Source organism: Pelobates fuscus, chromosome 2 (genome assembly GCF_036172605.1).
Source record: "Pelobates fuscus isolate aPelFus1 chromosome 2, aPelFus1.pri, whole genome shotgun sequence".
Lineage (NCBI taxonomy): Eukaryota > Metazoa > Chordata > Amphibia > Anura > Pelobatidae > Pelobates > Pelobates fuscus.
This window is the reverse complement of record NC_086318.1, coordinates 392,898,055-392,915,802: the sequence shown is the minus strand read 5'-3', so window position 1 is coordinate 392,915,802 and position 17,748 is coordinate 392,898,055. Positions and strand designations below refer to the sequence as shown.

The 17,748-nt window shown below is 42.5% G+C and overlaps 1 protein-coding gene across 2 annotated transcripts in view; it reads left to right on the top strand.

Moving 5' to 3' along the window:
- KCNK2 (potassium two pore domain channel subfamily K member 2) overlaps positions 1–17,748 on the top strand; it is a 200,527-nt gene that overhangs the window by 146,073 nt on the left and 36,706 nt on the right. For both annotated transcript variants that reach the window (XM_063443837.1, XM_063443838.1), the window contains exon 5: positions 3,588–3,774. In XM_063443837.1, coding sequence (XP_063299907.1) covers positions 3,588–3,774 — 187 coding nt within the window. The remainder of the gene's footprint in view (positions 1–3,587; positions 3,775–17,748) is intronic.

The following is a 17,748-nucleotide window of genomic DNA, read 5'->3' as shown; positions in this document are numbered from 1 at the left end:
GATGCATTGTGTTTCTATGTGTGTGCACGGGATGCATTGTGTCTTTTTGTGTGTAAGAGGGATCCATTGTGTGAATGTCTGTACAAGATGCATATTGTGTGTATATAGGGATGTATTGTGTGTGTCTGTGTGTAGGAATACTTTGTGTGTTTCTGTGTGTGTGTATGCATTCTGCATGTGTGTGCGTATGTAGGAATACATTGTGTATGTATGTGTCGGGATACATTGTGTGTTTTTCTGTGCGTATGTATGTATGTATGTATGCAGTTATGCATTGTGTGTGTGTGTAGGCATGCATTGTGTGTGTGTAGGGATGCATTGTGTGTGTGTGAGAGAGTGCTGGGTAGAATAGGGGCTGAGATTTCCGGGAGCTGAGAAGGAATCAGCCTTTTCTTTTTATTATTATATTTCTTTTGTTAATATATATATTTTCTTAATAATTCTTTTTTTAAAGTTTATTCCTTCCTATTTCTTACATGCATCCAGGGAGGAGAGATAGCATATTCCTTGTGGCGCTGTAGAGGCTCTGAACTTTCACCTTGCAGTTCTACCGGGTGAAGGCTCATCCCATAAGCCTAGGAACCATGAGGAATCGAATGCTAAAAGCCAGGACTTGGACAGCCACGGAGGTGAAGGCTGACAGTCTCCTGCCCCCTTCCTGCTGCCCAAACTCTGCATAGACCCAGAGAGGGACAACGTCTGTGTGCATATAAGTGGCCCGGGTTTGCAGGGCCCCGTAGTGGCATGGACTGCTTACAAGTGACTGGGCTGTAACCCTGATGGAATCCCTGGCCCGGGCACTATATATATATATGAGAGCTCTACTCACCTAAACATGCATACATTATAAGGGTGTTGCAGGATCCAGCACACTCACTCATTCACTAAACAGAAACTTCAAAGCTCACAGAATGTAATAGTTTTTAAAGCCTGCAATCTAGGCAAAAATTGTGGGGGTTTACTTACAGTATATGATCTTACATTGCGTAGGCGTGCCACACCACCATATGTCATACCACCGTACCATAGAGTGGTGGGCCATGTACACAAACACAATTACCATTATAACATACTCTGTGCATTCCATGAATATAATTATACAGATAGATTCATTTTAAAATAAAATGTGAGAATTACAATTGAAAAGGTGTTTAAAGGAGAAAGTAATATGTCAACTGTCTGTGCATTGGGCTACAAAATCTGTTTTTCGATGACGTATTTGTGATATTTCTATTTTTTTAAAATTTTGTTCGATTTTTTTTTTTTTAAACAAGCATAATGTTCAGTTTCAGATATAACAGTAGTTTTTTTTTTATCATCAGGATAGGTTTTTATCACATGGTTCTCTTGTATTCATTTGGATTGAACAAGAAATAAGTTAATATTTGCAAAACAAAAATGCCAAAAGTAAAAAAGATCTTCAGTTTACATGTATTTCGAATTCTTCTATTGTGCTCTCGATTTTGCAAATTCGGTTTCAGTTCACCATTAAACAGTAAAAAAAAGTGTATGTTTACCAAATGTATGCCATGATATTTCAAGTCATAAAGATAACAGACCCTGATGATCTACAATAGGTTTCTTCCACTGCTCAGTATTTTGCTGTAAATTGTAACAATTGGCATCTTAACCACCTTCATTTCATGTTACGTTTGTTACGACTGTATAATATCTTCCTAAAGCTAAAAGACAAGGGGGACGAACTTGCTTGCTGTTTATCAATGTTTCTGGAGTTAGTGGTATTATCCATTACAATATATTGAGATGATCTTCTACGGACTATGTTGAGTCTCATTTGGCCAATAAACAGCGATATGTGGAAATTCATAGAATTGCAGAGTTGGGGAAATTTTCCACTTTGGTATTTTGCCCTACATTTTGCATTTCCCTTGTCATTATACAATAATTTACAGTTTACTGAAAAGACTAAGCTAACTCCTATTGGAAGACAACGTGGGAACCAGGATTGTTTGGTTAACCTCGCTCACTGATGCAGTCAGGGCTCATCAGCTGTGAACTGGGCAGTAACAAATAAAAATTATGTAAAGGGATTATTAGAAATAACATTGGCTTACACGGCTTAGAATAAACTTCTCACGGCTAGGACAGCAGTAGCAACACAACAAGACTTACACAACTTATTTCCTTTATCCTTGGTTAAACATTAAAAAAGAAAAGTACTCAAACTCATAAACCCTCAAGCATTGGCAATAATCTAAGGCCATCCATAAAGTTTGGAAACTGTCAATTGGTTATCATTAATTTGCTCAAGATAGGTCTTATACATTATCATTATTACTATTATTACTGGTATTTATATAGCGCCAGCGCTTTACAATATTATGGATGGTTGTATGTTGTACTGAGTTGCACACGCTTCAGTCATATAGCTCTATGTTTTTTATCTCTTTTTATACTCTCTTTATTCATTTCTCCATTCTCCTTAAAGTGGCAGTCTATGCACCATGACAGTCAGTTTTATTAAGTCCCCTGGAACCGTGATACAGTAACCAGGGCTTAAAATTCCAAGTTCTATACTATTAGTGAGGCCTTATAAAATATGTCCCTTCAAGCCACGATGGGTATCCATGGTTCTTCCCCTTCAAAACTCATAGTAAAAACAAAAAAATAGTAAAGCTTGATAATATATATAATAAACAAGGTGCTACAATCACTGTGTATATCACTCCAAACACACTAACAATAAGTGAAATATGCAATAAATGGTGGTGAGAGCACTCAACAAAATGTAGAAATATTACCACAAATGGGATAAAAAAAATAGATGAATCTATGAACAAGATAAAAAAATGCATATAGGGTAATATAGTTAAAACAAATGTTATGTGTAGAACAAATAGGATCCACTCACATGGTTCTGAGCCACTCCACTGGCTCAGACTAATAGCGATTTATGCTTTAGGAGGTGGAGTATATTCTAGTTATTTTGTAAGGTATCTGTTTTTTACTGTGTGTTAAATAAGCTTATGGAGCAGTTTTTAACCTGAATCTGATATCCGGGAATCTGTTTGGTGCTGCACCGAGGAAGTTAAGCTGTAACCCAGTATCCAGATCCTTACTAAGAAACCACCATTTCTTCAGCATTTCCTCGCTTTTAGTCTGAGCCAGCTTGTGGAGTGGCTCAGAATCATGTGAGTGGATCCTATTTGTTCTACACATAACATTTGTTTTAACTGTATTACCCAATATGCATTTTTTTTATCTTGTTCATAGATTCGTCTATTTTTTATCCTATTTGTGGTAATATTTCTACATTTTATTGAGTGTTCTCACTACCATTTATTGCATGTTTCCCTTTCCCTTTGGTACATGGTAAGTATGGTTATCTCTTGGTGATGGTGATCTTCACATGTCATTGTGGCCCATAAAAATAATGAATTTAAAACTGAATTTAATGGTTTCTATAAAAGATCCAAGTTATTAGCAAGGCTCTGTGACTATTGATGTCAATTAATACATATTTAGATTTAAATACTCACTAAACCTTAAAATTGGAAATGTGTATTTCTGTCCATGTCGATGTTTAACCCATCCCGCTAGCTGATTACTTTTCTTTTTATTCCTAGAAATGGAACGTGAGTCAAACAAAAATACGCATCATTTCAACTGTGATATTTATATTGTTCGGATGCATTCTTTTTGTTGCATTTCCGGCTTTTATTTTTCAACACATAGAAGACTGGAACACACTGGATGCCTTTTACTTTGTGGTCATCACCTTAACCACTATTGGATTTGGAGATTATGTGGCAGGTAAGAGTTGATGCTAATAATTAGGATATTATTTATATGGAAGTAGTAACTTGCATAGACTCAGATTTGTACGTAGGAATTAGTTTGGCAGTGTTGAACATATCAATTCTATGTCCATAAATAGTCACAGCATGTTCTAAAATATTATTTTGAATTAATCCAATGAGATGAAAAATCAACTGATACATCAGACATTTTATTGCAGTAGAAATGTTTGCTACCGAGTAACTAACTAATGACAGTAGAAAACTGTGGCTCTTCATGTATATAGTATATTTCTTTTTGAACTTACTTTGTTATATCATACAGTCATTTTAGGCATACGAGATGAATACCCAGCTTTGGTCAGTAACATAATCTAAAATGTAACAGTAGAATTTCAACCAATTTAAGTTGAAAAATAAGTGAAAAGGGGCGATGTTTGGAGCAAAACCAAGATTGCTGCTTAATCAGATCAGACGTGCTTCTTCTGAGCTCACACATCTGAGCCACAGCGCTAACTGAGAGTCACAGGCAGACACAGCCGATGGTGCACACGGAAATACCGCATATGACCCGGCACTGCATCTAAGTAGCCCGATGGAGGCCTAAGGCCTACCGGAGCTTGAGCTGGGAGGAGACGGGCGATCTACCAGGTCTCCGACCGACGACTAGCACCCCCACGGGTGACCACCACAGTTTCCAGCTGGGCCCAAGCACCTGCTGGCAGTTCACCCGAAGATGGCCGACACTCTGCAGCCACGTGCACAGCTCACTGGCGAGAAAATGCAGACCACACGGGAGATCACACTGCAGTTGTTCCTGATTACAGCACTAGACAGTCTTTGGGACAAGCCAGCTGACTCCCTTGAGAAGCCAGATGTACCGGCTGTAGAAAGTAAGCAGAGAAAAGAGGGGTGGGATAAGAGCGTGTTCCCCCTGGGCACTCCTTATCAAGCCACCATACAGCCTCACACAAAGAGCCCACTCGGGCTGAAGACCACCGGGGAGATACCCCCGTAGCACCGGCCACCAGCACAAAGGATCCGACGCCACAGACAGTGAATCTCCAGCAGGGTCCACAGCAGTCCCCTGACAGGGAAGAACTTGGCCTTATATATGAGCATCCAAGTTTGTGGCCTCCAGGTGAAGGACTTCAGGATAGCATGGGGCTATGGGGAGGACCTACTTGAACTCTGCCTCTTGCTGCCACTCAGCCCCCTAAGCCTGCTACTAAGCCGGAGCATCGGCTGATCCGAGACTTGCATCTTAAAGTAGGACACGCTGGACTGTCCCCTTCCCTCCCCCCCTGATACCACACATACATACCTAAACACACAGCCCCACATACGATATCTTCCACAGTAAACTCGGAAGGTATACGACCGGCTGCTTTAACAGTGTTGCATACCCGCAGGTCATAGCTAGTCCGGCACAACGTGGCACACAGCAGACAACGCCAAAACACACACTTGGCAATACCACACACTGGCTCTGACAGATGCACTCACACTGGAAGCACACAGCTCCATACCAGTCTGGGGGAGTAACTGCCGACCGGCACCACATGCTCACACACCAGGTTCTGGAAACCCGTGGAAACCCACACTTATAGCCCAAACATGAAGCTTAAGCTAACATAACCCAATCCTGCTTTTATGCTCCTAGCATGAAATACTTAGTATCTCGCTGTATCTACTATTGTTACTCTTCTACCAGATCATAATGTGCAACTAGGTTGCCAGTACTAAGCTACCGTTATCAGCATGTTTAAGCAAACATAATTTCGCTAGTAATACTCGACATGACTTGTGCTTTATATTATATTATAAAATTGTGCATGATTCAACCAATACCCCAGTTGTATAACCTGCTACTGAGTCTGATGACTGCTGTTGGGACACCTCTGGCCTGTATGTAATGTTCAAATGCACTGCAAAGAAAAAAGAAAAAAAGAAAACAGACCATCAGGCAAAAAAAGCAGTGAAACAGCAGCAGAGGGACACAAAGTATTAAAGATTTGGCCGACAATGAGAGAGACTAAGCCCAAGTAGACACATGCTAAGCTAAATCCTTATCTGTTCCCAGTACAAAGGTGTAACTAACCTGATATTGATCCATTGCCGGCAGCCATACCACCCCGGCCAGAAGACCCGGCCTCAGACACTTTATTGAATGCAATGACCACACTGAGCTCAAAATAAAAACTCCAAGAGCTTAGAAGGGATTTCCAGACAGATGTTACCAGTCTTACATCTGAGATGGCCAAAATATTAATGTCCTTGGCAAAAAACTGATAAACTTGAAGCTAAAATTAATGAGCTGGTTAATTCCCTTGACTCCATGGTGGGCAGGCATGAAAAAAATCTTGCTCTCAGTTTTAGAAATGGAACAAAAAAACAGCACACCTTGAAGATAGATCAAAGCAAAATAATATACCAAATCAGGGAATACCTGACAATATTTCAGACACATGCTGCCTAAATTCCCATTAGTCAGATTTATTATGGACTGAACTCGTAGAATACCTAAAGGTCGTAATACCCCTGCATCATCTAAAGATGTAATTACAATAATTCATTTCTACCAGGACAAAGAGATCTTAATTAAGGCATGAAGATACTATAAAAGAATCCCTGACAAATTCTCACTCGGAATTCTGTACCCGGATTTATCATCTAACACAATGGCATGGCGATGCGAACTCAGCATTTAGAGAACATAAAATCCTTTACCGATGGGGCTACCTCAACAAAGCACCACGGAATTTGTTGGCGCTATATAATATAATAAGAAGAAGGTTTTTGTGACACGAAATGAAACCACAAAGTTATTCTGTCTGCTTAGCATGGGATGCAGTTACTGAACCACTGGGACTTAACAATTTATTGGGCACAGTCACCAGGAACAACTACCATGATTACCAGGGAATGGACCAAAGTCCCAGGGCAGGCATGATCACTACGATCTCTGTGTTAAGGACCCTTGAGCATCCCATGACTACAAAAAATAGCTTGGACTGAGCTACCGCTAATAGTTATAATTGTATTCATATATTTTTATCTTATTAATAGCTTTATACAATATCTTATCATTTTTTGATAGCTTATTAAGGCTTAGTACATATAAACAAGATAGTTCCTAGCTACGTCTATGTGACTGCACATCCAGTTAGAGATCTATAACTTTTGTTTCCCCGTTGTTCTTTATTATGTGTTTTCAGGAAGAAAATAAAAAGTTTACTGAATTCAAATGGATATTTACACGGATATATATAGTGCACCCGCTTACCTAGTTTCGCTATCTCTTAGCATATATGGCTTGATTTGCCTTACACCTCATACAATGTGAATCAGCCATTGACAGCATATGGTACTCTCCAGCTTGTCTGATTTTTGTTGCCTATATCGTGACAATTTGGCTTGCTGAACATACAAGTCAAATTGTAATGCAGTAGAACTGGACATTTTTGCAGTGGTGGCTTTTGAACGTTGTACTGGGATCACGATTGTTAGTCTATAGCTGCTGTTAATCCCCTTTTCCTTCCGTTTTATTTTTTTACTCATAACAAAGTCAACATATGCCTTGTGTGGGAAACGATCACTCACCCGTGTGCTTATTAGATTCACTACATTAGTAATGCACTATTTGTTGTGCTTGTGGTATATTTGATCATTTTATCGTGTTGCTCCATTCTAGCCCATTTGTCACACTGATAGAATCTTTGTTTCACACACTATTTACATGTATAGATTTAACACCTCATATAGTTTCTGTACTTTTGTTGTTTCTGTGTGTAATTTGACTGAACAATATATCCATTGCCAGAATTTAGAGTAATCGAAAATATGCATATAAGCATCTCAGAGCTCCTATTCATTTATGGGTTCCACCTTGGATGGGGTTTATGGGTTCCCCCTTAGATGGGGCTAATGTTAATGTGAATGTTTACAATGTATTTGCTGTGAAAATGTAAAATTTACTTAGAAAATATAAAGAATCAGAAAAATATGGCTTTAACCCCTTAAGGACACATGACATGTGTGACATGTCATGATTCCCTTTTATTCCAGAAGTTTGGTCCTTAAGGGGTTAAAGGGGCTCCATCACTTATCAGAATATCTAATATTTTGTTTACTTATTGCCTTTGTTTCATAAGTATGTGTTTATGAGATGCACAAAATAAAATGAAATGTAGATATCTGCACCTCTTTATCCTGCAACTAGGTGCCACCATCTTAACTCCGTCTCTGTTTTAACCTTTTTTTGGTCATAAATTAATCTGTTAGATCAGGGGTTCCCAATTATTTTTTCACGTGGAACCCTTTTACATAGTGTACTAAAATTGTGGATCCCCCCTCTCTGCCCCGAAAAACGTTTGCACTGTGGCATAAACTTTTTAATAACAGTGCACAATGTTTTCTTTTTTGGCATATTTTGCTTATTGGTATACTGTATATACATCTATAGATGGTAAATAGATTGTAGTACTTAGGAGCCGGTGTGCTTCTGTGCTTCTGTAGAGTGTTTTTTGTAGATAATTTTAGCATTTTAATAGTGGTGTGTTTGTATGTAATGTTTGCATTTGTGTGCTGTGGTGTATTTGAAAGTAGTGTTGCATTTTAAATGGGGATGTACAGTTGAGTGTAGTATTGGTGTTTGAGTGAAGGGCGTGTTTGATTTATAATTTTGTAGTTGGAGTTCAGGGGTATCCTTGTATGTCATGTTTGCATGTTGTGTTGGTGTTTGATTGCTGGAATGTCTGCATATACATACTTAAACAGATACACATACACATTAACAAACAGAAACACACATAGAAACACACTGACACATACATACGCACACAAATACACAAACTGGCACATACATACACAAACACGGATACACACACTGGCACAAAGGTACACACATTGTCACAAAGGTACACAGACTGGCACATAAACACACACAGATAGACAAAGGCAGATAAGAACCATTCGGCCTATCTAGTCTGCCCGGTTTTCTAAATACTTTCATTAGTCCCTGGCCTTATCTTATAGTTAGGATATCCTTATGCCTATCCCACGCATGCTTAACCCCTTAAGGACCAAACTTCTGGAATAAAAGGGAATCATGACGTGTCAGACATGTCATGTGTCCTTAAGGGGTTAAACTCCTTTACTGTGTTAACCTCTACCACTTCAGCTGGAAGGCTATTCCATGCATCCACTACCCTCTCAGTAAAGTAATACTTCCTGATATTGATATAGATTATTTTAAATAAACAAATATGTTTAAATGTCTATCTGTTCCTGTCCAAATCTGAGATGATTAAATTGCGTATACGCAGAAGTAAATTCACACTGACACACGGAGTTCAGGTTAAAAGCACTTCGAGAAAATTTAATGGCATCTGGTTAAAAAGCGGGCTCGCAGACCCTTATAAGAGTGAAATTGCATCATCATTGAATATCAAGATAACAACAAATAAGCATCATTAATTGGATTAAGTGTTAAGTGGTTATGTCAATGTCCACCCATCAATATTATTAATTGGCTCAAGTACTAAGTGGCTGGCTAGGTGTCCTCCCACCGGGAGGTGGCGTTATTCTGGACACGGGTGTGGACAGATGGCTCAAGCGCCATCTTACCCAGCACGAGGTTTACTCGGTGGGAAGGGGGGCTTGGGCGTCATTTTGGGTAGTTAGTGATGTCAGACTCTGGGTCAGGTTCAGGGTCTTTTTTATGAAAGAACATTTCATTAGAGCAGTTTTCTCATGGCCTAGCTATAGTATACTTTGTTGCATATTACAGGAACTTGATAATTCCGGTGTTAGTCATGTCCTTCTAGAAAATACATTCTCTATTCAATATTCTAAATGCTGTTAGGAAAATCTGTCATGTAATGTAGTTAAAATGGAGTTAGTACAAAAATTCAATACAGGATCAATAAAGGTTTTTAATAATTCTACATCAGTCCCCCCTATGAAATGTTAGATTCTAAAAAAGATAAACTTTATTTGTTAATACCAGAAGACGTGTTAGCCAAAAGGCACAGAAACCCGGTGACCGCTAGCTAGGTGTTATTGCAAAGTGCAATTCTGTCCCTTCCTGTCCCTAACAGGCTGCAGCACATCCGTCAATACAGTCAGGAAATCTCTTCACTCCGCTGGTGGCCCGCGGTGGCTAGTCCACCACTTCTCCGCACGGCAGTCAGTTTCATAGAGACGGACGCTGTCCCTAAGCTGGTTCCCTACCTAGAACTCTTGCACTTTATCAGTAAAAGGGATAGTTTGCAGCGGTATACAGGGTGAGTTGAGATCTTGGAAATCTTGGTCATCAACTGTCAGATGTGCAAAAGTTGGTGCCGCTTGGTCTACAGTCTTCTGTAGGAATTTTCTCAGACAGGGGAGGACACAACAAACGAGAAGAGCAAAAATAAAAAGAGAAATTAGTATTGCCATACCAATATGCATTAAAGCTCTTTGCCATCCTGTCATCCAACCAAACCATCTTTCCCAGGGATCTTTTATCCCAGAATTCCTTTTTAACTCTTCAGAGAGCTCATTTAATTTCTCTATGGCCAAGGTGACTTTACCATTAGGACCTGTGTTTTCTGGGATGTAAGTACAACAGGTCATGGTGTCGGGCAATATTTTACATACACCCCCTTTTTTCAGCTAGAATCATGTCTAAGGCCATTCTATTCTGGAAGGACATTTGAGATGTAGCCTGCAGCTGTTCGGCTAAACCCTGGAGGGCATCTCTGGTGTAGTTAACAAAGCGTTGTTGGTTGTAATAAATGTAATTTATCCAATTTAAATTCTTGTTTGCAGTAACTATGGTAAAAAGTGATTCAAACCCCGCAGCAACTTCACCTCTTGCTTTAAATTCATTAGGCACCCCCCTAGGCACCCCAATGGCATCAATGTAGATGTGGGGGTCAAAACTGCCCTTTACTGGGGCTTCACGCTTAACCTTGGCTGGTGTGTGTATGGACTCATGTATGTCAGGGTGTGTGTCAGAGATAATATGTATAGGCATGATGGCTTTAGCCAGAGTACACTCCCCCCACCATTCCTTGTCCATCCTGGATCTTAGCTGTAAATCCCCACACAACCAGTAAATATCCCCCAATGACCTAGTATGGAATTGTAACAGGTACATAGGGACAGTTCTGTAGGTGGCACAATACCCTTTGGAGAAGTTACCCAAGAACTTACCAATTCCATCATAATTGGCATAACAGGTGTAGTTACCTTTATAAACTGTAACACCATCTGGGGGTTTGACATCCTTGGTTAGGAGAGGGTATTCTACTGTCCATGCTTTGCAGAGGGACCTATTAAAGTTGTAGTGGTAGGCAAAAAGACTCAAAACACATTCTTCTATATCTAATGGCAAAGTCAAAGGTACGGTGCCGAGGTGAGGCCGGGCACCACCACACACATAGCATGCGGTTCTGTTATGTTTGTTGGCATTATATTTCATCCATTCTAACCATAAATTAACATCATTAAAACCTGTTTCAGCGGCCATAGTGTCTTCAAAGGTGGGGTTAGCAATGGCCATCATGTCTTTAAAGGACTGAATGTGTGGTTTTAATGGATTTGAGACCATGTGGGTGGCCCCTTGCCACTCTGGAGAGTGGCACATATCTTTTAGGTAGAAGTGCCCTAATTTGTTATAGGAACCTTTCTTCCAATACATTCCCATTACATATTGGTCTGCATCCGTTGGACTGGGATGCTCAATATTTAGGATTAATTTCATGGGTATACCTCCTCCAGGTCATTCTTTGGAGAAGGGATCTACCGTGATCATCTACCTTAGATAAGGCACTTTTGGGTTTGTAACCCCAGGCAGGCCCAGCATTCCACCCTGCAGCCCCCCAATGGTTACAGTTATGCCCCCATTGTTTGTCAACTACACAAACATAGGGGTCCTTTACATGAGGGATATCTCTATAGATATTTTGAATTTGTGACGTAGGGAATGGGCAGTCTACAATGTCACAGTAATCAAAAGTGTATGTAGCCACACGGGTACATGAAGAATTGTACCAGAAGGTATACCCACTGGCATCTTTGGTAATGGCTACTTGTTGGGCCTTGATTAGGCTAATTAAGGAGATGATGTACCAGAGGTACATGGTTGTGCGGTATCTGCTTCCTCTGGGGCAGGAGTCTTCTTGCAATGGGAAGCGTGGATCCAATGTGGCCTGCCGGCCAACTTGACGGAGGTTGACGTGATCAGGAGAACTTGGAATGGTCCATCAAATCTTGGTTCCAGGGTGTGTTTCCGCACAAATCTCTTGACCAGAACCCAATCTCCGGGAAGCAGGTTGTGGGTACCTGTATCAAATTCGGGATCTGGAATTGAAGAGAAAACTTGGGCATGTATTTTGTTCAAGGCACTTGCAAGTTCAGTTACATAATCTACTAAAACATCAGTTTGAAGTTGTAACTGTTGCGGGTAATAACAACCTAGTCTGGGTGCAGTCCCAAATAGAATCTCATATGGGGATAGTGAGTGCTTCCCTCTAGGTGTGTGCCTAACGCTGAATAAAGCTATTGACAAGCTTTCTGGCCAGGGCATCTTTGTTTCTTGTGACATTTTTAACATTCTGGCTTTTAGGGTGCCATTCATGCGTTCCACTTTGCCACTACTTTGTGGGTGGTAAGGGGTGTGAAAGGCTAGGGTCACTCCCAGAGCAGTCCACATTTCTTTAGTCACTGTTGCTGTAAAGGCTGGGCCCTGGTCACTTTCAATAACTTCTGGAAGTCCATATCTACATACAATATCTGTAAGTAGACGTCTTGCTGTTGTTTTTGCAGTGATATTGGTTACTGGGTAGGCTTCAGGCCAGCCTGAAAACATGTCCACTATTACTAGTGCATATTCATGAGGCCCACTCTTGGGCATTTGTATGTGGTCAATCTGAATTCTCTGGAATGGGTACATAGGCTTAGCCAGGTGTTTCAAAGGCACTTTGATTGGTTTTCCTGGGTTGCATTTTGCGCAAATGACACAGGCCCTACAGAAGCTGTTGATCAATGTTGTGATTCCAGGTGCTTCGTAATACTTTTGTATGAGGGCAGCCATTAAGTCTTTTGACAGATGTGCAGGTCCATGTGCCCATTGGACAACTGCTGGATATAAATTCTTAGGAAGGCAGAATCTAAAGTTGTTGTAGTATACTCCATCCTTTAGGACTGCTCCTTTCTTCTTCCATTTCTGTATTTCTTCGGGGGCAGTTGTAGCTTGCTGTTCCCGTAAGATTCTTAGGTCAGTAGGAAGAGTCTGCAAGGTAAAAATAGGAATTTCTTCGTGTCCGGACACTTCTTCATCCACTTCCTGCAATTTTCTTGCCGCTTGCTTAGCAGCCTGATCAGCTAAGTGGTTGCCCTTTGCTTCATCTGTATCCAATTTCCCATGTGCCTTTACTTTCAAGATGGCCACTTCTTCAGGGAGTAGGAGGGCATCCATTAGTTCCCTGATTGCAGAACTGTGTTTGACTGGTGTACCGGCAGTGGTAAGAAATCCCCTTGTTTTCCAAATTAGTCCGAAGTCATGTGCCACACCCAGAGCGTATCTTGAATCTGTGTAGATGTTGGCACGTTTTCCTTCGGAGATCTTGCATGCTGAAGTCAGGGCTTGCAATTCAGCTTCTTGTGCAGACATTGCTGGTGGTAAAGATGATGACTTGATAACTTCATCTGTTGTGGTTACGGCATATCCTGTGTGGTATTTTCCTTCTTCATCAGCTTACCTTGAACCGTCCACAAACAGAGTGAGGTCAGGATCTGCTAATGGATCTTCATGTACAGTTGGGAGATGTATTGTCTCCATTTTCATCTGTTCAAAACAGTCATGAGGTGTCTCTGGGTCATAGTCATTCACTATGACCAGATCTTGAAATTCATTTTCCAGGAAGTGGCGTGGCCATGCTTCAAGATGGTCAGTTGCTGGGTATTTGACAATGCCATTTTCCTGTAGCTGTGATTCATTCATGGTGGCCCATAATTTTGCCATGTGCCCAAGATCATTCCATGATCTTGTTTTCAACTTGGTGACAGGGACATGTGGAATGGCAGTGTCCCAATGACGATACAAGTATTTGAGTTCTGAAGATAGTTGAATCAAGACCATGCTGTTGCCTTCAGTGTCACAGTAGAAGTCTTGTGCAGTGAGTTCCACCTCCACCCGATGATAGAGCTCATCTTCATAGCAAGGTTCAGGAGTGATGTTTGGTTTGTACCACATGGTACAGAAGGCATATCCTGCTCCCTCGCAGAGAGGTGTTTGTCCATCATGAAAAGATAAATCAGGATGCATTCTCTTGATGGGACCAGTAAGAAGGTAGATGTAGGTTTCATCCATGATAAACCCATAGTGGATACCTCCCTCAGGTAGTGGGAGAAGAGTGGACGGATTGAGAACTTGACATCTTTGTATGGTGATGTTGTCAGGTAATAGGAGGTGACATTGGAGGCGTAGGTGTCTTGCAGGAGACACATGCTTGAGTTGTACTTGGTTGATGATGGCAGAAATGTCATGAGGGGCCAAGACAACTAGAGGGTGGCCAAGGACCAGGTCCGCAGTTCTTTCAATTAGTTCTCTTGCTGCAAAAACGGCCCGAAGGCAAGAGGGGGTCCCTTTGGCCACAATATCCAGCTGGCAGGAGAAAAATCCAATAGGCCTTTGACGGCCTCTTAAGTCATTTGTTTGAGTAAGGACTCCTGTAGCGTGGCCTTGTCTTTCAGAGACAAACAACTTGAAGGGTTTGGTATAGTCTGGTAGGCCTAGAGCAGGAGCAGATGCAATGTCACGTTTTAGTGTGCAGAAGTTGTCTTGTGCTTCATTGGTCAGGCAGAATGGGTCTGACTTGAGTGCATCATAGAGTGGTTGCATGAGCAGAGAGGCTTCTGGGATCCATGCTCGGCAGTAGGAAATGAGGCCTAAGAAGGCATGTAGAGATTTTGAAGTCCTTGGAGGTGGAATATCCAGTACTGCTCTAACTCGGTCACGAGTGAGATGTCTGGTACCCTGAGATAGACAATGTCCAAGGAAGATTACAGTAGGTTGACAGAATTGAAGCTTGAGAAGTGAAGCTTTGCATCCTTGGTCTGCTAAGTAGCAAAGGAGACTAATTGAACATTCTTCAGTTGTAGGTATGTCATCTCCACAGAGCAGTAAATCATCTACATACTGGAGCAGGACAACTTTTGGATGGTCTGATTGCCATGGATCAAGGATAGAGCACATGGCCTTTGCAAATTGACTTGGAGAGTTTTCTGCCCCTTGGGGCATGACAGTCCATGTATACTGTTGCTTTTCATGTGTGAAGGCGAACAGGTATTGACAAATTGGATCCAGGGGTACACTGAAGAAGGCATTGGCCAGATCAATGACTGTGAAGTATTTTGCAGAAGGTGGGACCCCAGAGAGCAGAGTGTGTGGGTTTGGTACAATAGGGGTGTCCAGGACAGTTGCTTCATTCACTGCACGGAGATCCTGGACCATTCTGTACTTCTCTGGTTCACCTTTTGGAGTCTTCTTCTTCACAGGAAACAATGGGGTGTTGCATTTTGATTCACATTTCACGAGAGCACCCTTCTCCAAGAGTGCTTTGATTTGAATTGAGATAGCTGCAGCTTGAGCTGGTTTTAAAGGGTATTGTGGTTTCCTTGGTAGTTTTGCTCCTGGAATGAGTTTTACCACCACAGGTGGAACTTTTAGGTGACCTATGTCCTCTGGGCCTGAGGACCACAGTTTTGCAGGTACTTGTGTCTTTAGTGAATCAGGGAAATTGGACCTCAGTTCCTTTGCTTCCCCATGGGGTTCTTCTAAATGGAGCATCAAAGGCAGGGAGCACAAGGCTGAGGTGTCTGACACAGATAGAGGGGTAGATAACTCTACTTGTCCATCTGGAGTGAAGATGATAGATGCCTGCAGGTGTGAGAGGACATCAGCGCCTAACAGGTTAATGGGGCATGTGGAGGATACCACAAAACGAGCAAGCAAGCTAGGGTAGTTGCCAACTCGTAATGGAGTTGTTAAAGGACTGTGTCTTGGTAGGCCATCCACTCCTACACAAGAGACATCAATATTTGACAGAAATGATGGGTCTGGCAGATCTTGTTCACGTAGAACACTTCGGGCTGCACCTGTGTCAACAAGAAATGTAGTAGGTTGTCCTTCAATGGGTAGAGTCACAGTGGCAAGTGGCCCCCCCTTATCCACTGAAGACACTGCCATGACAGGGGTTGATGACACAGGCTTGCCAATTTCCTAATCATCAGGTTCCTCAACTATTGGAACTGTTTTTGTGGCCTTGGGGCCAGGAGCAGGCTTGAACACCTTCTTGGGTTCTGGGCAATCATTTTTGAAGTGTCCTTTAGCTTTGCAATTAAAGCAAAATCCATCCTCGGGTTTGGTGCCTTTTGGGGCAGATCCGGGGCGGGACACCATGAGAGGAGCTGAATTGGGCCTTCTGGGAGTCTGGGCAGATTCCAGACCTCTAGCAACTAAGAGTAAGGTATCCAGAGGGACTACCTTATATTCAGGGCGTGCAGCAATGATTCCCTTGCGTATGGAGTCTTTGACACCTTGGACAAATGCACCAGACAGCATTTGAGAATGGATCTTGTCTGTGAGATCAAATCCCAAATCTGTAAACAGTTGAAACAGTCTTGCATGAAACTTTTCCACTGATTCTCCTTTTTCCTGTACAATATCAGTAAGGCCAGCAGCCTGATCTGCAAGTTTGTCCTTAGCCCATTCCTTTAGCTGGTTGCAGAATGCTACTCCGGAGGGGTAATCAATGTCACTTATAAGCAAATCTGTACTGAGGTGGCGGGCAATGCTGGGCCAGTCCGACTTTGATAGCACAAATGCTCAGTAAATCACGCCATGCAGCGGAATAAGTCTTTTGAATTTGAACTATCCCTCGGTAAAAAGGCATAGGTTGCTTTTCTGGTTCAGGGAGTGATTTCATGAGAGCACTAGCCTGAGTAGGATTAAATGAAACATATTTAGGAGGGGCCTGATCCCCTCGGCCCGTATGTCCGAAAGGATCATCGAGGGAACAGCGAGGCGGAGGCCCCGTGGCATCCGGTGAGCCCCGGTATCCATGAGAGCCGGTCTCCTCATACTCATCTTCGTCTGTGACCAAGACCCCTCTGGATAGTGGGGCCGCTTGAGGTGTCAGAACCGGGGGAAATGCTGGAATCCCGGATGCTGGGGTGGCCAGTGGATTATGAGCTTGGGATAAGTAGTCACCGGGAAGTACCGGCATTACGGGTGCTGGATAACTGGGGGCCGCCATATTGGAGGCGTGAAAGGAAGCTGCGTTAGGGTTAAGGGAGGTAGTGGCGGCCATGTTGGATGTGGGCACATCCGGGGTAGACTGTGCCGGATTGGGCGTGACCGGGGTCTGGGGAGTGGCTTGGGAAAGGAAGTAGGCTTGGTTTGGATAGGGCAGGGCCATGTGGTAAGGGAAGGGGTATGGCCAGGCCATCTGGGCAGGGGCTGAGGTGGAACCTGGGGAGGGTGGGTTAGTTGGGCAGAGACTAGGAAAGGAGGAGGAATATCCGGGGTATGAAAGTGAAGCAGAAGGGGTGGGAACTTGGGCTGTGGGAGGAATAGGCAGGAGAGAGGACGGAGAGAGATTAGCAGAGGCGGGTGTAGTAGGAAGAGCCGGAGTGGCTATAGTGGGATTGACAGTAGCGGGTGAGGAGGGGTTAGGGAACTGGGTGGATGCAAGTGGGAGGGTAGGATTATTGACGGAGAGAGAGCGTAGAGAAGGAATGGCGGATGAAATGTTTGGTTTAGACAGAGAAGGTAGTGTAGGGATGGATGAGGATGATGGGAATGATAGGGATGATGGGGGGAAAATAAAGATCCATCAGAATTCAGGACCGGACAAACAGGGGAAATGACGGGATGGGTGATGGGAGGATTGGGAGTGGGGAACATGGTCAGCTGGCTGTCACTCATTGCTGACTGAAC